Raw genomic sequence first — 24,660 nt, forward strand, 5'->3', positions numbered from 1 at the left:
AAATGTTTAACCCCAATGTCTTCACTGTCAAAGTGATTGACAGTTTCGGATATCAATTCTAAATATATTTTAATTTTACTGCAGCATGCGAGTGTCACGAAGAAGGTTCTGTCAGTGAATTTTGCCATCATGTTACCGGTCAGTGTCGATGTAATGAAGGAGTCTATGGCCGGCAGTGTGACCAGTGTCAGCCTGGATATTGGGGGTTTCCTAATTGTCGTCCGTGCCAGTGTAACGGACATACAGATCACTGTGATTTGGAAAGCGGTGAATGTTTGGGCTGCAGAGATCATACCAGTGGGCGTAATTGTGACAGGTAATGTATTTTTGTTTTTGCTGGTGTTCATTATCTCAAGTGAAGTGTCTTTTCCCAACATGATAAACGGCTATTGTTAAATCTCCATGTTTCCCTCCCAGCTGTGTGTCAGGTTATTACGGAGACCCGGTACTTGGATCAGGTGATCACTGTCGCCCATGTCCTTGCCCAGATGGCCCAGAAAGTGGACGGCAGTTTGCAACTGGCTGCTACCAGGATCCTAATTCCCGAAATATCATATGTCTATGTCAGCATGGGTACACAGGTATGTAAAGTTAATGAACTGAAGGTCTATCTTCCTTTAAAAAAATTAAGCAGATTAATTATCACTGCAATATTTAATGGGTTATATTTGAAAACCCAAGTGTTAGTATAAGCAATATTAGAAGTGTTCTTTCAAACACCTCTTTCCAAAGCTAAGTATTGAACTTCATTAAAATGTACATAAAACACATAATTGTTTCTGTAACTGGCCATAATTATAGATAATTTGGTACAAAAGGGTGACAGTTGTCTAATTCTGCCTGTGTTACCTTCCAGCTGCAGGTATGTAAATAAAGCTGACTTAATATTGATTTTAATAACTTCAGGACATTAATTATAGCTCTTAGTTTCTCTCTGGGAGGAAATGCTGCCAGAGAGAGATGTGTGAGCCATTATTTCCGTTAAGGGGGCATAGATACAAAACTAAATGTAAATTGCTTAAAATAAAGAGGATTTTTCCAGGCTGAAGCATGTGATGCTGTGGAATGCACCATCAGGGTTACAACTGAAGAAGAAACATTTCAGGTGGGATCTTCCAGCCAGGCTTGCCCCCAAGATCAGAAATTTCCGCCTGAGGTCAACGGACTTTTCATGGTTTGCTGAATTTTCCATGGTGGACAAGACTGGAAAATTCCACCCTTCAACTTTTTAAGAATTGGTTAAATGGGTAGTTAAAAAGAACATGGTGATAAAGAGATATGGGAATAGGGCAGATGAGATTAGAAATACTGCTCGTGGAGGTTTAACATCAACACCAACCAACGTGTTTCTATATACCCCATAATTCATATCAACTGTCATTACTCTGAAGGTTTTTTGGTTAAAAATGATTCTTGTGTTTTATTTCTGCCAGGCGCAAGGTGTGATGAATGTACATCTGGGTTTTATGGTAACCCTAATGAAACACGAGGGCACTGTCAGGCGTGCCAGTGCAGCAACAACATTGATATGACTGATGCAGAATCATGTGACAAGCAAACAGGAGAGTGTCTCAAATGTTTATATCATACTGAGGGTGAAAGCTGCAACCTCTGCAAGCTTGGCTATTATGGCAATGCACTTCAACAGAATTGCAAAAGTAAGACACCTGAAATTATGAATCATCAAATGCAAATTTTTTTTATGATCTCTTGGCTGAATTGCAATATTTCTAAAGGGTCCCAATATGTTCTAAACTTTTCATGGTATGTGCTCTCATTCTTCTTGGCCTCTTGTGATTTGTGTCATCTGTTTATAATATGGGCTTGTAAAATATGCCAATTGCATTTGTTAAATTTCTCTTGTTTATACTGTGGAAAGATTCAGCGACCACTGGGAAAGTAGTGTGAGTGCAAGATTTGCGTATGCACAGTTGTGAAAATGTTTCATGTTTGTCCAAGACAATGGCCAAAATAATAATTTAGTGATCTGTTTAAAAAACAGCATCTGGACATAACATTGCTGTAATAAGAAACTAAAGAGCTCCTACCTTATTGCAGCCAGAACCTAAAACCAAGTATCGCTGGTGGCAGCCATGTACTTCAGCCATTCATGATTCTCTTCTAGACTCAAAAGCAAGACTACACCCAGTTTTGGCATTTGAGATCATTTTTGATTTGATTTATTATAGTCATATATTAGTGAAAAGTATTGTTTCTTGCACGCTATACAGACAAAACATACCGTACATACAGAAGGAAGAATGTGCAGAATGTAGTGTTACAGTCATAGCTATAGTGTAGAGAAAGATCAACCTAATATGAGGTGGGTCCATTCAGAGTCTGATGGCAGCAGGGAAGAAGCTATTCTTGAGTTGGTTGGTACATTACCTTAGGCTTTGTATCTTTTTCCCGACAGAAGAAGGTGAAAGAGAGTATGTCCAGGGTGCGTGAGGTGCTTGATTATGCTGGATGCTTTTCCAAGGCAGTGGGAAGTGTAGACAGTGTCAATGGATGGGAGGCTGGTTTGCGTGAGCTGGGCTTCGTTCATGACGCTTTGTAGTTTCTTGTGGTCTTGGACAGAGCAGGAGCCATACCAAGCTGTGATACAACCAGAAAGAATGCTTTCTATGGTGTATGTGTAAAGGGTGGTGAGAGTCGTAGCAAACATGCCAAATTTCCTTCGCCTCCTGAGAAAGTAGAGGCATTGGTGGGCTTTCTTAACAACAACATCGGTGTTGAGGGACCAGGACAGGTTGTTGGTCATCTGGACACCAAGAAACGAAGGTCTTGACCATTTCCATTTCATCCCAGTTGATGTAGACAGGGGCATGCCCTCCACTACGCTTCCTGGCATTAAGGGAGAGATTATTGTCGTCGCACCAGTTCAACAGCTTCTCTATTGCTTTCCTGTACTCCTTCTTGCCATTGTTTGAGTTCTGACCCACTACAGTGGTGTCATCAGCAAACTTGAAAATTGAATAGGAGAGGAATTTGGCCACACAGTCAGAAGTGTGTAAGGAGTATAGTAGGGGGCTGAGGATACTGCCTTGTGGGGCACCGGTGTTGAGGATGATCGTGGAGGAGGTGGTGTTGCCTGTCCTTACGGATTGTGATCTGTGGGTTAGGAAGTCTAGGATCCAGTTGCAGAGGGAGGAGCCAAGCCCTACGCCACGGAGTTTGGAGATGAGTTTTGTAAAAATAATGGTATTGAAGGGTGAGCTGTGGTCAATAAATGGAGTCTGACATAGCTATCTTTGTTATCCTTCAATCACTGGGTCATTGGCAACATTGTGCTCGTCATTGGAGCCAATCTTATCAAGTCAATAGTTAATGAGGCAATCTCCCTGCTTGTCTTGATCAACAGCAATTGGGACAAACTTGAAGGCTTTTTAAATAAGAACATAGAACAGTACAGCACAGAACAGGCCCTTCGGCCCACGATGTTGTGCCGAGCTTTATCTGAAACCAAGATCAAGCTTTCCCACTCCCTATCATCCTGGTGTGTTCCATGTGTCTGTCCAATAACCGCTTAAATGTTCCTAAAGTGTCTGACTCCACTATCACTGCAGGCAGTCCATTCCACACCCCAACCACTCTCTGCGTAAAGAACCTACCTCTGATAACCTTCCTATATCTCCCACCATGAACCCTATAACATAATTGAACAAGGATAAAACCATACCTTTTTTCAATTTTAAAAATGTGCGATCTGAAAATGAGGGAGAGAGCCAGGTGTTGGTATCTGTAAATTCCTGTGACGTTATCTTTTTAATCCTCTTAGTGTTTTTCTTTGTTGATGGCTTTAGTACTAATCTTAATTATCCTGGACAAATTCACTTGGGTTCCCAAATGGAATGGGGACAATGGATACCTTCCATAGTCTTGTCTCTTTCCGCCTAAGGTCAGATTTGCAAGCACTCATTGCGCTTTATCACCAGATCAACATGTTTGTTCCCCATGGTTTCACAAGCCTGAGGGAAATAAAAGCTTTGTTTACATAAACACTCTTAATGATTTTAAAATCAGAACAGAATGGCAATGTAATTAATAAAGGTTCTTGGCCACCTCAGTTTTGCAGCACATAACACCAGTTAATTTGATCCCATCTGCAGTAATTTAATAGTCAAATACAAGTCGGAATGCATGTATATGGAAAACATTTATTACGGGTCATTTCTTTGCTTCAAGGAAGATGTAATTGAAGATCTGCTAGAGTTGTAATTCTTCAGCAGAAACTGACCTTTTAGTTTTTCCAAATGCAATCTCTTTTTCAGTTAAGTCAACATCTTTCCTGGTAGCTGAGTTGCATTAGATCAGGAATGTGAATGACTTGTGCTTTGAGCTGAAATCCGGTTCTGCTGCAAACCGGTACCCTTGCTGCATTTGTTTTCTGGTTTACCTTCAAACAGTTGTAGAACTTGGACTGGCTTGCATTTATACACATTACAAACTTCTTAATATGCATTGACTGGCAATGCTTGTGGCATTGTAATGTGAAATAACGCATTTTGGATTGTTCTGATTATGGGCATTAAAGCCTCATCAGCTTGTATGTAATAGGTTTCTTAATGTACTGAAATATCCCAGGCTGCTGCACATGGAAGGAGAGGAGGGGACAGGCACAATGAAGTTCCAAATGGGTGGACAGAGGTTTTTTTTAAAGAGAGCTTTTGATGGCATGTTGTGATGAGGAAATCTTGGAATTGTATACAAACAGCTGAATGCCATAGTACACAGGAAGATAGGCATGTATTGGAGTGGGAAAGATTATAGCACTCCAATGGGCAATAAAGGGGTATGTCGGCATCCTGAAGGGTGGACTAACATTGCCTTAATCATGATATTTTCAAGAGGAAAAAATAATCCTGATACAGCCCTTTGATGGTGAGAGGCCGTGTGAGTAATGTTGGAAAAGATGAGGGAAAGAAGACATTAGGCCAGAGGTAGGAGCCCTAAAGGTGTGAGCTGGAGGGGGTTATAAAGTGAGGTGAGGGCATAGAAATACTTATGAACATTTTTTGTCAAGTTAATTAATATAAAATACAAATCGTGCTTCATGCAATGTCTCAGATTTAGTACAAGAGAAGCTAGTATCAGAAATAGAAGCAACGCTAGACCGCACTACCAGATGTTAACCAAAACTTCCCCCTCCAGGATAGTTCTTGATGTGGTTCCTAACAGACAGTTCTTTGTTGTTTAGTAGTTTGTTGTTTACCTTTAATTACATAAACTTGCAAAAAAGATCCTCAAAAAAATCAAATGAATTACTTTAGAAGTGTAATCTCCTTAAGTAACCATGAGTGCCAGTTTGTTCATACGACCTTTGAATTGAATGACCAGTTAATTTGCTTTTTTGTTGGTGGTTGAGGGAGGAATGTTGATTAGGAGAATACCTTGTAATTTAACAACCACCTGAACAGACTGTCTGATTAATATTCTGTGGGAAAGACACACACCACTAAACTGCATTGAATGCCAGCCTGGATTACATTCTCAAACCCAGTTAAGGCAAAAGTGCTCCCACTTGGGCAAATTAATGTTCCTTATTTCTATACTTTTATTTATTTGGTTGTGAAAGTGTTCATAAGCAATGAATTTAATTGTCCCTGTTTTTCTAATGGTAATAATGAATTCTAATAGTTTCACCATCATTTCTCTCCTGATTCTAGAGAAAATGCTGGAAAATCTCAGCAGGTCTGGCAGCATCTGTAAGGAGAGAAAAGAGCTGACATTTCAAGTCCAGATGACCCTTTGTCAAAGTTTTGTCATTCAGCATTGACAAAGGGTCGTCTGGACTCGAAACGTCAGCTCTTTTCTCTCCTTACAGATGCTGCCAGACCTGCTGAGATTTTCCAGCATTTTCTCTTTTGGTTTCAGATTCCAGCATCCGCAGTAATTTGCTTTCATCTCTTCTGCTTCTGCTGTTTGCACAGTTAGACCCGGAAATCTGGGCATTGATTTCTATGCATCCCCATGGAGTGCACTGTTGAAAACCTCCCAGACTGTAGTCGAGTAGTAATCATTGAACTGATGAAAACTTACCCTTTTACACATTGGGCTCGTTGTTGAAAGCTCCAGAAAGAGTTACACGTTGTTTAATGAGGTGTCATTGGGCTTCTAACAGCATACTGTTAACTGTCTCACTGTCCTGGAAAAAGTAATTTTATATCTGTGAAATGTCATATTTCTCAATTATGATCAAATTCATGTTTGGTATTTCACTTTCTACCTTGGTCATGTCCCAGTGATTTATTTTGCTTCTTGTAAAAATTTTAATTCAGAAGGGGACTAAAATCAGTGCATTTTACTTCCTGGTTTGCTGCCGACAAGAATACTTCAGTGTGATTGGCTGCTTATCATATTTGTTGATGTTTTTTGCCGAGTGCCTGGAGATGCCCTTGGCTTGGTGCCCAAGTCAACTGATGTTGGTGAAGTCCATACCACAGAGATTGCTGATCTTTCTGGGCAGCTTTCTTTGGGATCAGGACTTAATTGCTTTTGTTTCTCTGTTGACTGCAAATTGTTGACCAATGTAAGAATTTCAGTTCTGCTTGACTGCCTATAATTTGTCCTGGAGAGTAATTTTGCATTTCGGCATTGCTGGGGTATACGATTTATGTATGAAAGATAAATATATATGACTCTCCTGTTTTGTTTTTATAGTGTGTGTCTGCAATCACCTGGGTACAGTACAAACCCAGTGTTCTGCGGGTGAATGTCATTGCAACCAAACCACTGGTCAGTGTCCTTGTCTTCCCAATGTGATTGGTCTTATGTGTGATCATTGCGCACCTAATACCTGGAAACTAGCAAGTGGAGCAGGTTGTGAACTCTGCAATTGTAACGAAGTCCACTCACGTGCAGCATCTTGTAATGAGGTGAGAAAATTCCTGCAAAGATGTTACTCGGATCTAAGAACATTTGGTTGAAACTTTGAACAATTTTATTGAGTTTTGTGGTGCTTTACTATTGGGAAATATTGGGCAAGCACGTTCATTATTTTTGACAAGTAATTCTAATGAATAATAATGTTTTTTAACTTGGCCCTTGAAGTGCAACCTGAGCATTTTTTATTTATGGTCATGTGTATATTTATTGACTATAGGTAGTAGCATCATGTCTAATTGTCTTATTATTAAAATGTAGCAGTAAATTTGAATGTGCACTCCAAGCTCAATGGGAACTAGGCACCCAGTGTGTTCAGCGTGATTTTCCATTTATTCTGATGCACTGATCTCATTATTACTATGGGACCTGTTGTTAAATTATGGAGTTTTCTATTAAATGTGTCATAGTGAGTACATATGATGACAATGGGGTTAACCACTGACCTAATGATTCACATCTATGAGTTAGTTTAAAGTTTAAGACTAGCAAACTGAAGTGAGATCAGATCCTCCTGTGAACAGTTGTGAAATTTACTTCAATACATTTGGTAATGAGAGACTCAGTTGGCACAATGGCTGCAGCATGATGCAAAATGATGCCAGTTCATTCTCTTATGCTGGCTGTGGTAGCTCATGAAAGTCTTGCCTCCTCACCTTGCCCAGGCTTGCAGACTGGTGCTTCTCAAATATGTACAATCAATTCTCTCTCTTGGAGAGAGATGCTTATGGACTTTTGTGAACTAGTGTCCTAGGCCCAATCATCTTCAATTGCTTCATTAGTGACCGACCTTCCATCGCAAGGTCAGAAGTGGAATGTTGTCTGATGTTTGCACAATGTTCTCCATTTTCGGTGACTCGATACTGAAGCAGTCCATGTTCAAATGCAGCAAGATTCGGATGATATCAATGATTAGGTTGACAAGTGGCAAGTAACATTCGCATCAGGCAATGACCAACGAGAGAATCTAGTCATTGATCCTTGCCATTCAGTGGCATTGTCATAGTTGAATTTCACCCCCCTCCCCTTCTCTCTGTCAGCATCTTAGGGATGGCAATAACCAGAAACTAAATTGGACTAGCAATATAAATATTGTGGCGGCTACAAGAACCAGTAAGGCCAGGAACCCTATGGGAAGTAACTCACCTCCTGACTCCCAAAGCTTATCACTCTCTACAAAACACAAGTTCAGGGTACCATGGATCCACTTGCTTGGATGTGTGTAGCCTCAACAACACTCAAGAAGCTCAACACCATCCGAGACAAAACAGCCCGCTTGATTGGCACCCCATCCACAAACATTCAGTCCCTCCACCACTGGCAGCATTGTGTACCATTTACAAAATGCACTGCAAGAACTCACCAAGGCTCCTTAGACAGCACCTTCCAAACCCACTACCATCTACAAGGGCAGCAGATATCTGGGAACATCACCACCTGGAAATTCCCCTCACCATCCTGACTTGGAAAAAATATCGCCATTCCTTCACTGTCGCTGGATCATAATCATGGAACACTCTCCCCAACAGCACTGTGGTATACCTACACTGCAGAGGTTCAAGAAGGCAGCTCACCACCACCTTGAGGATAGTTGGGGATTTAAAAAAAATTATGGCTAATTACCAAGTTACGTCTGGTAATTTATAGACTTCCGAGGAAGTGCAGGGGCCAATTATCCACGATTCTGCTGAATGACAGAATTGTTACAGCGTAAAAGGAGGTAATTTGACCCATCTGCACCGGCTCTCTAAACAAGCATCATGGCTTAGTGCCATTTCTTTGCCTTTTCCCCATACCCCAGCGCATTGTTTCTGTTCCAGTATTCATCTAATGCCCTATCGAATGCCTTAATTGAACCTGCATCCACCACACTTCCAGGCAGTGTATTCCAGACCCAAATCACTTGTGAAAAAGATAAACCTGTGCCCCTTTTATTATTCTTCCTTTTACGAGTGGGTTGTGATTAAAAAGCCAAGTGGTTCAGCTTCAAAATGAACTTTGCAAAAGGTAACCTGCCCAGTGATTTCCATGCAACTCCAGTGGTTGATTCTCAAATGCACTCTGTCACTAAGAAGCCACTCTCACCTGCAAGAAGACCCAGTATTAGGGTAAATAAGGGTAAGAAGTAAATGCACCCGTCCTCGCGTCACTTGTGTCCTCAGAATAAATAAAAGTCAGATCAGAATCATGTACAAAAACATTTTACACAATTTCCCCTTAAATGGTTTAGCAGTTTTATCAAGCATGTAGTTTGAGCCATACAGTCCAGGATTAACAGGAAATATCAACCCAGTTTTGGGATGAGTTACATGACTTCAGCTGTTGCAATTATACATGAGGGAAACTGCCTGGGATTCTGTTTCAACATCATTGGAGGTCTTTCAAAGGAGTCTGTGGATATGGAGGCAAAATAGGATAGGAATTTGTTGCTCCAATCTTTTCCTCTCCCCTTCCTTCCTTTCTTTCTTGCTTTCTTGTTTGCTTTCCTCTTCATCCCATCCCTATGTTTTGTCAAGGCCAGAATGAATAGCACCCATTAGAATCATAGACTGGTTACAGCACAGAAGGAAGTTGTTCAGACCATTGTGTCCATGCCAGCACCCTGCAAGAGCAACTCACCAGTCCCATTTACCCTGCCTTTTTCCTCGTAGCCTTGCAAATTATTTTCTCTTCAGTTCCCTTTTTGAAGTCTCAATTGAATCTACCTCCACCACACACTCAATGTGCAATCCAGATCTTAAACACTGGAGTGCGCGGAAATAAATTTTCCCTCATGTCACCTCTGATTCTTTTACCAGTCACTTCAAATGGGTATGTTCTGGTTGCTTACCCATCCGTCAGTGGAAATAGTTTCACCCGATCACCTATATTGAGACATTAGAGGAAAACTATGCCCAGGTAAGGATTTCCATCTCAAGTAAGAAGTCTCTCAACACCATCTCAAATAAGTTTCAGTCGTGTCTGGTCTGGTGGTTATGAATCCATTGCATGATGGTGACCATAACTAATTGACACGCATTTGTTAAATTTTACCATAGCAGTGGAAATGGAGGAGAAAATATGCTTTTCTCATTTTGAAAGTAAGGACTAGAACATAGAACAGTACAGCACAGAACAGGCCCTTCGGCCCATGATGTTGTGCCGAGCTTTATCTGAAACCAAGATCAAGCATATTATAATTTATTGCTTAATTTAGCTTTTATTCAATTGTAAATTGTTTTTTTTTTAAAAAGTCAATTGGCGATGATATAAGTTTCTGTATTTTCATTACAGTTCACAGGACAGTGTCAGTGCATGGCTGGCTTTGGAGGGCGAACTTGCAGTGACTGTCAAGAATTCTTCTGGGGAGACCCTGATGTGGAATGTATGAGTAAGTAACTGTCCACAAATTATTGGTGTTTACCTCATGGTTGCTGATCATGGGAAAAAACCTCTTGATTTAGGAAATGCTATTGATGTATTCCGAAAGTCAACTTCTGTATTGCCTTAAGGACACATCAGGCAATGCTGAAATATGAACTAAACTTATTTGATAATTGGCTTCCTCAGTTTGTTTTTTATTAAAAACCCACAAGACATCTATGTAATTGAGATGCATGCAATATTTTTCTCACAGCACAACTGTTTACATTAAACAATTCTATAGGTTTTATGGTTTTTGAAATTCTATCTTCAAGAAATCAAAGTGCTTTTTGTTTCTTTGTGCTACACTGTCTTTACTCTGTTTTGGTCTTGTTTCAAGTTTCCACATCTGATATGATCAAGAAAGGAATGAAGAAGTGATGAGTAGCTTTTGATATTCTGAAGTAGTTTTATTTGAAAAGTAGTGGCAACATCATGTATATCTAATTTTGACATATTACAAAACTGACACAAATGCATTTTATTTACACTAGATCTTTTCGTGTACATTATGTACAGCATTGGTACCATTTGCTAGTAACATTATCTGGATATCTTTGAAGTTAGAAGATGCTTTGGAGATTACATTAATCTAACTACCAAAAAGAAGGTGGTGTTATGGTTGGCAAAAGTGCTTTTGCTTCAAAAAAACTTGAGTTTTTATAATGCTTTTCATAGCTGTCAGATATCCAAAAGCATTTTACAGCTAATGAAGTACTTTTGAAGGTCGTCCCTATTGTATTGTCGGAAAATGAGCGGGCTATTTTGCATGCAGCAAACTCTCAAATAGCAAAGTGATGATGAGCAGATAACCCGTTCTTCTGATGTTGATTGAGGGATAAATATTGACCAGGACACCTGGGATAATTCCCTGCATTCCTCAAAATAAGGTTTTTTTTTTAGTCCATCCGAAGGACAGAGACGGCCTCCAGTTTAACATTTCATCTCATCAAAACAATCGCTGCTCTGACTGTGCAGCACCCGCTCAGTACTGCACTGGAGCGTCAGCCTGGAATGGGACTTAGCCTGTCAGAAGGTTGAGAGTTCGAAGTACTACCAGCTGGACTGCAGCTGACACACCAGTGACCTAAGGACCTGAGGAGGAGAAGTAATGTTGTAAGACACAACAAAAAATATGGAATTTTCAAGGCTGTCTGTTCAGAGCCTGAACAAACAGAAATCTGATGCCTCAAAGTCCCTGGGATCTCCTTGCAGACCCCAGTTTGAAAATCTTTGTTTTTAGTACTGAGGACATTTCTCTGCATAGTAATTGGCACTGCAGAACTATTAACTGGTTATCATGTAAATAGCTTAAATTTATAGGATTGTAAATTACTACTTTGGGTATTACGAACTGTAATTTTTGAAATTCACTGAACTGACCCAGCTTCCTAATTTAATAAGAACATAAGAAATAGGAGCTGTGGCTGATCTTTTAACACTATTTTCCTGCACTATCCCCGTATCCTGTAATGTTCTTACAATGTAGAAATCTTTCAATCTCAATGTTGAATATATTCAATAACTAAGCCTCCACGGTCCCCTGGGTCAGTGAATTCCAAAGACACTCAACCCTCTTAGTGAAGAAGTTCCTCCTCATCTCAGTCCTAAATGCCTGCCCCTTATTATGAGATTGTGTCCCATGGTCTAAATCCCCAGCCAAGGGAAACATCCTTCTGCCATCTAATTTGTTGAGCCCTGTAGGGATTGTGTACGATTGAATCAATCACCTCTCATTCTTCAAAACTCCAGAGAACAAAAGCCACAGGACAATCCCTCTATCCCAGGAATGAGTTTGGTGAACACTTGTTGTACTCTGTAGCAAGTACATCTTTCCTTGGGCAAGGAGACCAAACCTACATACACTACTCCAGGTGTGGTCTCAACAAGGCTCTATATAAATGCAGTAAGACAGCTTTACTCTTGGTACTAAAATTCTCTTGTAATAAAGGCCAACGTACCATTTATCACCATTACTTGCTGTGCTTGCATGTTAGCTTTCAGTGCTCAATGAACAAGAGCTCCCAAGTACCTTTGAAGTGCCAACACTTCATATCAACCATTGTATACAATTAAGGATGATCCCAAACAGGAATCAGTTTGCGACTATGAAACTATTTAGTTAAAAGCTTTCCAGCCAAAGGAAGGGGTTGGAGATGGGGTGGGGGAGAAGACGCTTTACTGATTTGGTTGAAACCCAGATGAATGGGCAAGATTATTGATCAGCTACAGTCTCCAGATCCTCTTTTTATAAACACTACATTTGAAGGCAAGTCCCTACTTTCAGCTGAGATATTGTGGAGAAGTGCCAAATAGGTCTCAGCCACTTCTCATTTAGATAGGTGAGGACACGGAGGGTAGAGAAGCAGAGAGAAAATTTACAGCAAACTGTCCCAGCATGCTTTTGTTCATCTGTTAGTCAAATTATATTCCAGCAGAAGAGACTGGCTCGTCAGTTGGGAAGAGTGTACAGTTGAAGTAATAACAAATGGCAGAAGAATATAAACTGAATATTAAGATTATCTAACAATGTGGATAGCTTAACTGCCAATTGCTTTGATGTCCATCTAGATCTAAAGTGTTGCACTGATTGCTCACAGGGAAAATCTCTATATGGATGGGTACAGGAGTAGAATCATTTCTACATTTGCACTTGTCATTATTTTCGTTTGTACTCTTGCATAATCTTGTGTACTCCACTACAGCCGTACAGGGGTACTGTACTGTACAGTATGTTGGGTTGCTCAGGAGACTCGAGAGTATGCTCAGAGTATGGGAATTATGGTGGATAATTCTTGATAGCATGTAAGGAGGCAGGAACAGGAGCTCCTCTTAATATTTTTAATCCCAGTTAGTTACCAGGTCCTTCCCAATTTATCTTCCCACTTATTCTTATCAACGCAATTAAAGGATTACATTAAATGCCCAGCATATAAATGGACCGTTCTGCCTAACTGATAAGTGTTAATGCTCCATGCAAACCTATATTCTGCACCAGGACCTGAAAATATTCAGGCTACAGTTAACTTGAAACAAAAGATTAGAACATAGAAAAAAGTACAGCACAAACAGGCCCTTCGGCCCACAAGTTGCGCCGGTCATGTCCCTCCCTACCTAGGCTTGTATATAGGCTTACCTATAACTCTCAATCCTATTCAGTTCCATGTACTCATCCAGAAGTCTCTTAAAAGACCCTATTGAGTTTGCCTCCACCACCACTGATGGCAGCCAATTCCACTCACCCACCACCCTCTGAGTGAAAAACTTACCCCTGACATCTCCTCTGTACCTACTCCCCAGCACCTTAAACCTGTGTCCTCTCGTAGCAGCCATTTCAGCCCTGGGAAAAAGCCTCCGAGAATCCACCCGATCTATACCTCTCAACATCTTGTACACCTCTATCAGGTCACCTCTCATCCTTCGTCTCTCCAAGGAGAAAAGACCGAGCTCCCTCAGCCTCCCTCCCTGAGCTAGTTGATAATATGCAGCACAGGTCTAAAATCTATTTTCACCCAATTTAATGCACTGCAATATATTTACACCAAATTGCTAATCAAGGAAATATATCATGACAGATATTGTAAGTGAATGATTCCTGCACATGATCTGCATTTAAATCAGTAACTCAGTGTGAACTGATTTCCATTTGACATGCTTGCTTTTTTTGTTCACTGAAATTGGTTGTCAGTGAGGCCATGATTGGAATAGTGTTCACTTTTGTTTCTGTAAGTGGATTTTGTCTCTTGGAACCTAAAGCTGTCTTTTTAACAAACGGTAATTGGATATGTGTAAGTCAAATGAATAGTTGCATAATTTATCTGTACGGTAGATTACCCATTGACTTGTTGTATTGCCGCTAATTTGTGGCACAAAGGATGTTTATATCCTACAGATAAAGCAAGCATGAACTTTATTTCATTACATGTAGAAAAGAAGCAGCAGGTAACTTGGCAGATACTAAAGGCAAACGTAAATAATCAGTGTCCTTGAGGGGTTATTTACATTTTTCAAGAGATTTACGCAAGTACCGAAAATTCAAAAATAGTTGACATCTTCAGCCCGATTTGGCCCTTTTGTACTGGTGCACTCTGCCACTTTGACATGAATCACAATGTTCTGATAGCTCTTGCTCGAGTCTGCTCTTCCTGGCCCAGTTTCAGAATTCAAACATGAACCCGAGCAAAATAATAATTTGTTAGATTGTGATAAATATGTAACTTGTTCACAGTAACCTTCCTCCAACCTTTTGAAATGATCCTAACAACTAACATTTTTTGTTTTTAAATCTGAACCTGACCATACAATTATACTTTTGTCCTACTTCTGGAAATATGATGATTATCAGCCTTGTTACAAAGTAGTATAACAGAGTATTTGCAACACAGAAAACAGGCCATTTACCCCTTCAGATTTGTGTCATTCTTTATGCTCTCTTTATGCCGCCTTCATCTAACCCCATCAACGTATTCTTCTATTTCTTTCTCCCTCATACTGGTCTAACTCGCCCTTGTGTGTATCTATGCTGTTCGCCCCAACTACTACTTGTAGTAAAGAACTCCATATTCCAGCCATTCTGGATATAGAAGTTTCTCCTGAAGCATATGTTGGCTTTATCGATGACTACTTTTGCACTTTAATTGGATGGGCACTTGAAGGAAATAGATTTCAAGGGCTATGTAAATAGGGCAGACTGGATTGCTGCACAGAGAGACAATTTGAACTCAGTGGGCTGAATAGCCTCCTCTGTACTGTAAAGGACATTATTTTGGCCCCTTATTTTGATCCCACCAGCAAGTGGGGCGGGGGGGGGGGGCAGGCAAGAATCCAAACCTGTTCAGTCTTTCCTGATGTGTATACCACTTTAGTCTCATTCTACTAAGTCTTTTTTTGCAATTTATCTAGTGTCTCTATATCCTTTTTATAATATGGAGACCAAAACAGTCCAACCAAGATTCCTTACAAGTTTAACCCAACTTCTTAACTTTTCAATTCTGACCCTGTGTTTTGTTTGTTGTTGTGTTTGATTGATTTTAACGTTGGGTGATACAGATACATGCTACACTGTGGGGTGAGAGCTGGGCCAAATGGCACAACATGTCCAAGAAAAATAAGTTGCGATCTGTGATGGCAGGATAGTTTCTTGGCATTTGCTCAACTGTAACTATCAAAGTTTGTCCATAAATCATTCTCGCTTCCAGAAGTAGGACCGCTCTCCCTGTTTGAACTTTACTTGTGAACACTTCTTCAAAATGCAACATAATCAAAATCTGATTTTCTTTTCTTATCAAAAAATGAAATGCCAAAAGTGTTTAGTGAATAAAGATGTGGAAGTGGCAAAGTCGAATACCCTTTCCTTTGACAGGATATTTCCCTTTGGAGATGCACATAATGAAATGTCCTCCAATGGTTTTCCATGTAAGGAGTGTTGATCAAGAAGGGTCACCGGGGTAGCAAGGCAAGCATTGACATACAGACATGTGCACCTCAGGGGAGAATAAGGCAGAAAGTTCTAAAATTTGTTGTGAGAACTGATTTGTTATTTTCTGAAATAGGTTTTTCTACATAGGATCTCTCAAAATGGAAATATTAAGACTCTCTGATAATGCTCTTTCACCTGCTGCTATGCTCAATTCCATTTGAAGGTGTGAAGATTTGCACTATTAATTCATGTAATAAGTAGCACCTCCAGAATAATTTACTGTAGAAGCAGTTTTTAAAAAGTAGTACAGCTTCAAAATCTTGGGCCTGAACTTCTATGGAGCAGCAATTAGAGTCAGGTTGTCACTGTTCTCCTGCTTCCTTCCCTGAAAATGTTTTTTGTTCTTGCCTTGCCTGATGTTCCTTCTCAATCCCTGGGGCTAGCATCAAGGTCAGCTCAGTCAAATGTAAGGAGGCCACACTCCCTTTTTGACAGCACTAACTGCCGTAAACCAGATAAACTAAATAAATGCCTTGTCAAGTTTAAAAGCCCTTAACAGGGCGGGGGGATATTAAATGGGTAGGCTTTTTGGGGGTTGGGTTGTATCTTGGGGTGGGGGTTTCAGATTGGACTGGGAAAGGGGGGGGTTGGGATGAGGGTGTCAAGTTGAGTCCTGCTTGGTGGGGAGGCCCTATGGGGTGGGGGTAATCCGACATGTGGAGTTTTTTCAAGGAGCAGCTACTGCGAGTCTGTGATAGGTATGTCCCTGTCAGGCAAGGAGGAATTGGTAGGGCTAGGGAACCGTGGTGCACCAAAAAAGTTTCTTTGTTGGTTAAAAAGAAAAAGGAGGCTTATGTTCGGATGAGACGTGAGCACTCGGGTAGTGCACTAGAAAGCTTTAGATTGGCTAAGAGGGAGTTGAAGAGCGAGCTTAGAAGGGCTAAAAGGGGACATGAGAAGACTTTGGCGGATAGGGTTAAAGAGAATCCTAAGGCGTTCTATAGGTATGTCAAGAACAGAAGGTTGGTTAGGGCAAGTTTAGGGCCAGTTATAGATGGCAGAGGGAAGTTATGTGTGGAACCGGAGGAGATTGGTGAAGCATTGAACCAATATTTCTCTTCGGTGTTCACGCAAGGGGACATGAATATAGCTGAGGAGGACACTGGGTTGCAAGGGAGTAGAATAGACAGTATTACAGTTGATAAGGAGGATGTGCAGGATATTCTGGAGGGTCTGAAAATAGATAAATCCCCTGGTCCGGATGGGATTTATCCAAGGATTCTCTGGGAGGCAAGAGAAGTGATTGCAGAGCCTCTGGCTCTGATCTTCAGGTCGTCGTTGGCCTCTGGTATAGTACCAGAAGATTGGAGGTTAGCGAATGTTGTCCCATTGTTTAAGAAGGGGAACAGAGACTTCCCCGGGAATTATAGACCGGTGAGTCTCACTTCTGTTGTCGGCAAGATGTTGGAAAAAATTATAAGGGATAGGATTTATAGTTATTTGGAGAGTAATGAATTGATAGGTGATAGTCAGCATGGTTTTGTGGCAGGTAGGTCGTGCCTTACTAACCTTATTGAGTTTTTTGAGAAAGTGACCAAGGAGGTGGATGGGGGCAAGGCAGTGGACGTGGTATATATGGATTTTAGTAAGGCGTTTGATAAGGTTCACCATGGTAGGCTTCTGCAGAAAATGCAGATGTATGGGATTGGGGGTGATCTAGGAAATTGGATCAGGATTTGGCTAGCGGATAGGAAACAGAGGGTGGTGGTTGATAGTAAATATTCATCATGGAGTGCGGTTACAAGTGGTGTACCTCAGGGATCTGTTTTGGGGCCACTGCTGTTTGTAATATTTATTAATGATCTGGATGAGGGTATAGTTGGGTGGATTAGCAAATTTGCTGATGACACCAAAGTCGGTGGTGTGGTAGACAGTGAGGAAGGGTGTCGTAGTTTGCAGGAAGACTTAGACAGGTTGCAAAGTTGGGCCGAGAGGTGGCGGATGGAGTTTAATGCGGAGAAGTGTGAGGTAATTCACTTTGGTAGGAATAACAGATGTGTTGAGTATAGGGCTAACGGGAGGACTTTGAATAGTGTGGAGGAGCAGAGGGATCTAGGTGTATGTGTGCATAGATCCCTGAAAGTTGGGAATCAAGTAGATAAGGTTGTTAAGAAGGCATATGGTGTCTTGGCGTTTATTGGTAGGGGGATTGAATTTAGGAGTCGTAGCGTTATGTTGCAACTGTACACAACTCTGGTGCGGCCGCACTTGGAGTACTGTGTGCAGTTCTGGTCCCCACATTACAGGAAGGATGTGGAGGCTTTGGAGAGGGTGCAGAGGAGGTTTACCAGGATGTTGCCTGGTATGGAGGGGAGATCCTATGAGGAGAGGCTGAGGGATTTGGGATTGTTTTCGCTGGAAAGGCGGCGGCTAAGAGGGGATCTTATTGAAACATATAAGATGATTAGAGGTTTAGATAGGGTGGATAGTGATAGCCTTTTTCCTCTGATGGAGAAATCCAGCACGAGGGGGCATGGCTTTAAATTGAGGGGGGGTAGTTATAGAACCGATGTCAGGGGTAGGTTCTTTACCCAGAGGGTGGTGAGGGATTGGAATGCCCTGCCAGCATCAGTAGTAAATGCGCCTAGTTTGGGGGCGTTTAAGAGATCCGTAGATAGGTTCATGGACGAAAAGAAATTGGTTTAGGTTGGAGGGTCACAGTTTTTTTTTTAACTGGTCGGTGCAACATCGTGGGCCGAAGGGCCTGTTCTGCGCTGTAGTGTTCTATGTTCTATGTTCTATGGGTGGAGGGATGGGATGAGACCCCTTATGGGATGGGGTCTCCATGAGAGTTGACCCTGTGGCAGTTCATGGGTGTGGGTGGAGTAACTGTGAATCTGAACAATAGTTACCCAGAAGTTAGAAGTAGTTTTAACCCTTCTAATCTTTTCTGGGTAATTATTGATGATGTACAGCCAGAACCATCTGAAGTTTGAGAGATTTAAATCCCATTTCAGATGGTTCCCGTTTCAGGGCAATTGCCCAAGGAAAGCTTGCACTTCCCAGGCAATTGCCATGCAAATTTTACCTGCGAACCTCCGGGAGATGGAGTTTCCTAATGCATCTTTGGGTAACTACTACCCCACCTCCATACAGATACGATGTCTTGAAACTCAGAGGCACGGCCCCTCCTGTTTTACTGCCCTCCCCTTGCCTAATCTATGGTCGTGGTGAATCTACCTCTGGCAGGTCAATCTGCAGACCAGAGAAAGGTGCTTAGTGGTGGCATCAAAAGGTGGTGTAGCTGGAAGGAGCTAAGGAGAAAGTACTTCCTTGTTTAAGTCCCATAATTGAGAGACAACCATGTTAAAGTGAATTGCTCTCAGGCCATTATGTTACCAGCTGTTCAGACATACAGTCTGAAGAATTTCCTCAAGTTAAACCATGTCTTCCCACTCAATGTCATGATATTAGAGCATGCAATGTGATGTTCCTTGTATATTTCCATAACCCGATTTAACGGATGTGCATTTTATTCACTCTTCCATAGATTTTAGTTTCCTTCAAAGATATTGGCCTGAATAAAGCATACAAGGCAACTTATGAGAGAAAATATTTCGGTTTTACATCAGAAGTTAATGATCTCACTTAAGATAGGAAGAACTGGCCTATTTTCTGAGGTGGATTGTTAGAGCTAAGGCAATTCTTAACTCATTATTGCTGTGTTTTCACTATTGTTTGTTTTCCCTATGGTTATGTGGTGACATTGCAATTCTCACTGGAAGTTGAGCTGCTGTGGCAGCATGCAATATTATATGCATATTGTCACCTGGAGCAATCGGTATTGATGGCAGATTTTTCTGTCACAGGGCTGATAAGTGATCTCTCCCATTCCTACCACCTGCTATTGACGTGCATTGTAGAGATTTGCAGGTTGACACTCAACCTGTTTGACCGCGTTATGAACGCATCTTCCTTGGTCATCAAGTCCTGGGGTGGGACTCGAACCCAGAGTTTCTGGCTCAGAGGCAGGGACACTACCTGTTGCACCACAATACCTATGTTTGTGTATGATCCATCTAATATTGACATCAAAGATGTAAATTATGAGCATTTTTATTCCAAAGTGGTTCCTTTGGATGAAAATTATACACATAGCATTTGACAGCAGATGGTTAAAATGTATAATGGGAAATAGATAGACATGTCCCATCTGTAAGGATATGTTGGGGTTTGCTAATGGAACAGATTACATTAAATATGTGTTCTTGTCAAACTTCCAATCCACTGATGAGTGGGCTGCACAATTTAACTCGGAATGTTTTTGTTTGATAAACATTAACCTACTTCTAATCTCTATCCTACAATCCCCTGCTGGAAAATATGCATGTGAAAACATAGCGAGGTCTGTGGTGGTGCCTACAACGCTGAAGTGATCAGCTTCCAGACTTGTGCACAAACAATGGCCAGGGAGCTCACTGTACATATTGGATTCGTGCTCCAAATGTAATTAGATGCTTTTGTGGAAGAAATTGGGTCCAGTTTACCAATATGATTGCATTATAAGAGCATTTCCTGTTCAAGTTCTGTTTTCCTGGTAGGTGAATATTAATCCCTCTGTTGTCTCAATATTTACATCCTCTTTGTAGCCAATAACTTGTGCATTCTGTGGTGCAGTGCAGAATCTTACCATTCCTCCCTTATCTTATCCCGGTATTAATGACTAACACAGTAACCTTCTGAGTAACACATTATTTGTTCAATATAAATAAAAGCCAGTCCTAATTGGCCAAGTTACTTAGGCATGTAGTAATGTCAGCATGCAAAAACTGTTCGTTTGAAATTGCATTTAAAGTGTGTTAGCTGCAAAACTACAAACGTGCAAGTTTAACCTCTGTACATCTTTGATATGACTTTAAAATCAACCATGTGTTTCAGTCCAGAAAGCTGCTATGCCCGAGTTCTGGAGGATTTCCTGTGGAAATTTGCAAAAATGACATGGAGCCACAAGTAACTAACTATACAAAGAGTTAAAACTTTATATTATGTACACACAGTATTACTTGTGTTAGTTATAGCACAAAGTCAATGAAGATTTACTTGGAATGTTCTATATTGCCAAACCTTAAAATGAGTTTAGGAAACAGTACATCTGTTTGTATTTCCTGCTAAATCCAATAATTCCTCTTTGGGAAAGAAAAGATACTGTGGATGGATACAGTATACCATATGCTTAATCGTGTCTGTTTATTATTGGCTACAGTCCAATAGTAGCCAAAATTTCTTGAGCATAGATATAGAATAAACCAATCACTTTTTTTAAAAAAAGATGAAAATCTTAGCAATTCAGAGGTGTCATGGGATTAAACTTCCTTTCGTCAGTTAAATACGATAGCGAACTTAAAACCTACCGAAGATTCTGTGAAGATTTTTTTTTCATGCTTTTTCATTCTGTTTCTCCTATTTTACTTAGGGTCTCCACAATACTGATTGACCACCCTTTTCCATCTCCTCCTTTCAATCACCCATTCCTCATCCAATCCCACTACGTTTAAGCCTCTCTCAGCCGTTTCTTTCAATCTGCTGTTCGATCTCCTCCTCCTTTACCTGCCAGTCTCATCTCCATTATTCACCTCCCCACATTTCCTGTTTGTCTCCATGACGGATCACCATATCATTTCAATCTCTTCTCAATTACTCTCTTTGCTCTCATTCTGCACCACCTTTTTTCCCTTCTTTGTTTCCTTCCTCTTCCTTCCTCCTCGATCTCCACAGGTTAAATGTTGGTTTAATTCTCATAAAGGCAGAGCTCACACACAGGTGAGATTGCTTATTAATTCCTAAATATAACAGGTATTTTATCCCTGTTAAGCATCATAGACAAACTTTCTCCATTTAGCATGGCCAATGCACCTAACCAACACGTCTTTCGGACTGTGGGAGGAAACCGGAGCACCCAGAGGAAACCCACACAGACACGAGGGGAATGTGCAGACTCTGCACAGACTGGGAATCGAACCCGGGTCTCTGGCGCTGTGAGACAGCTGTGCTAACCAAATGCCAAATAGCATTATCATTTGTGTAGTAATGACCTGTGACAGAGACACGAACAAATGGTAGTACACTGTAGCATCTTTTAATGACCACGTGCAACTGCTGACTATAGTTATAGGTGATAGCAGTTTATTGAACCTAGTGATATTTGGCTAGAGAAAGTGACTACTCTGCTGACCAAGGAAGTTTGAGACAAAATGCAACTTTACTATCAAACCACTGGAAGAGTGCATCTTTGAAGTAATTAATAGAGGCTGATTCTGCTACCAGTTTATACTGATACAGGACCCGCTGCCTCCTGTGGTTGACCTCATTGTTCAAGTACTGATTCGTAATGGTGGTTAACTTGAGACTAAGCCATCTTCTTTTTCTTGCTGGAGTCGGGTGACCAGGAGCAGCACGCCATCGAGAAAGCAAGTGTCCCAGGCAGAGGAGAGGGGGAGAGGTCCCAAAAGTAGAGTCCCAGAAAGGGGGACAGTGACAATATCCCAGTTCAGTCAAAAAGAGGAGCAGAGACAATAGGCCTCTTGGGGAAGGCAATAGCGAGTAGCATTATTGCTACTATTAATCCAGAAACTCGGCTAATGTTATGGGGATCCGAGTTTGAATCCTGCCATGGCAGATGATGGAATTTGAATTCAATAAAAAATATCTGGAATTAAGAATCTTCTGATCATGAAACTATTGCCGATTGTTGGAAAAACCCATCTGGTTCACTAATGTCCTTTAGGGAAGGAGATCTGCTGTTCTTACCTGGTCTGGCCTACATGTGACGCCAGAGCCACAGCAATGTGGTTGACTCTCAGGCAAGTAGGAATGGGCAATAAATGCTGACCAGCCAGCGATGCCCCTGTCCCACGAATGAATTAGAGAAAAGATTGGTTTATAAATAATTGGCATTCTAACATTGCACAAAATTACTTTAACAATAGCTCTGGTTGATCTTGTTTGAAATACTCCACAGGCTATTTCCCAAAAGGATTTGCTGTGGTGCGGCCTAAGAATAACCATATAAAGTAGGAACTTAGTTAAAACCATACCTGAAAATCTTGTAACGTTTTCATTGATCCTCACCCAGATCCCCAAGTTGTTGGTAGAATCCAGTTAGGGGCCAGTGACCTATTCTTTACTTGGAAACAAAGTTTGAGATTCAAGATTCTTGCTCAATGAAAAAAGCTACAATATTCCAGGATTTTGAACAAGAAAAGGTCAGAAAGATAAACATGTACAATATCTATCTTGTATTCTTCTATTCAGGTTTAATATGAGGTGCATGTGAATTAGCAGGCATACTGGTTAAACACACCACATTGCACAATAAATGCCAGATGTGGCTTAAACAGATTCCACGGATTTCTCAACAACCCACCCAGATGTCCGCAAAGCCTAAGAGTCAACCAGTCCCACTGAAACTCCGTCTCTCTCACTAGGGATTCTAGTCACTCTTTTGAAGATTTTGCCTTTGAATTCTCTTTAAATGTTGTTCCAATTTGGATGAGTTCAACAACAGCCCACCTCATAGAATTTCAATCTTGTGTCCTGACATTCTGTTCCCATGGATTCCTGTGTCTACATTCGAACGCCAACTTACAAACACAATTTCAGCTCTTTGCTGCACCAGCAGAACATTACTGCTCCAAAGGGTTACCTTTGCTCCAATAGCCCACAGGACAGGGTCGCTACCTTTCGCTGTCTCCTTTCTCCTTGAAACTTCAGGGCTTCCTTTGTATCCTCTTTAGTTACCATGGCTTCCTTTGAGCCACCTTCACTTTAAATTGAAACCACAGCCCTTTGCCTGTTTGGAACCTTTTGTCTCTGCCCCTCTCTTTTTGACTGAACTGGGACATTGTCACTGTCCCCTTTCTGGGACCCTATTGGGATCTCTGCCTGGGACATTTGCTTTCTCCAACGGCATGCTGTGCCTGGCCACCTGACCCCAGGCTTCTGTGCCATTATTGGTGGCACAGTGGTTAGCACTGCTGCCTCACAGCACCAGGGACCCAGATTCAATTCTGGTCTTGGGTCTATGTGGAGTTTTCACGTTCTCCCTGTGCGTGGGCTTGCTCCAATTTCTTCCCACAGTCCAGAAACATGCAGGTTAGGTGGATTAGATATACTAAATTGCCCCTTAGTGTTCCAAGATGTGTAGATTAGGTGGATTAGCCACAGTACATGTGCGGGGTTATGGGGATAGGGTGGAGCGAGGGCTTGGGTGGGATGCTCTTTCATCTGGTCGATGCAGACTCAGTGGGCCAGATGGCCTCTTTCTGCACTGTAGGAATTCTATGGATTCCATTTCCCCATAAGCACCAACACACTGGCCCATATTGGCAAATATGCCAATCTACGTGTGTGCAGTCTGCTTCTGGTCTGCACATGCACAAAGGCTCCAAGGTACATCAGGAATTGAAGTTTCCAATCTCAACACAAGATGGTTTTCACAGCACATTTAAATTTAGAAATTAATTAGTGAGTAAGCAAATTATTCTTTTAATACTATCTTCTATATTGATTTTTAAAATATGAAACTGACCATGATTCTCATACTTCAGAGATAGACATCCCTGTCAATTATGTGGTTTGTTTGTAGATATTAATTATGTGGTTTAGCATTAGAACTGTGTTGCAATGAATAACAACAACATAGTATTCTAAAAATATTTTTACAGGGTACATGTTCGACAGTCCCTAGCGGGGACGATTTTAAGGGACATGAAAACTTATAAATTCAATGCTTTTAGAAATTTGGAATGGTACAGTAAAATTTCCATGCACTTCAAATATGCATTTGAGGTCAGAGGTCAAAATGTTTTAATATGTATGGACATGCAAAATTTGATTACCAGCCTTTTTAACAGAAACTTGAGCATTTTTAGACAATATATAATTGCTTTGAACAA

General features: G+C 41.0%; 1 protein-coding gene across 1 annotated transcript in view; it reads left to right on the top strand.

The window, feature by feature from the left end:
* lamb1a (laminin, beta 1a) overlaps positions 1–24,660 on the top strand; it is a 95,226-nt gene that overhangs the window by 34,199 nt on the left and 36,367 nt on the right. Inside the window, exons 19-23 of the mRNA XM_078235461.1 lie at positions 85–316; positions 418–581; positions 1,434–1,658; positions 6,664–6,878; positions 10,159–10,255. Coding sequence (XP_078091587.1) covers positions 85–316; positions 418–581; positions 1,434–1,658; positions 6,664–6,878; positions 10,159–10,255 — 933 coding nt within the window. The remainder of the gene's footprint in view (positions 1–84; positions 317–417; positions 582–1,433; positions 1,659–6,663; positions 6,879–10,158; positions 10,256–24,660) is intronic.

Source organism: Mustelus asterias, chromosome 19, assembly GCF_964213995.1.
Source record: "Mustelus asterias chromosome 19, sMusAst1.hap1.1, whole genome shotgun sequence".
Classification (NCBI taxonomy): Eukaryota; Metazoa; Chordata; class Chondrichthyes; order Carcharhiniformes; family Triakidae; genus Mustelus; species Mustelus asterias.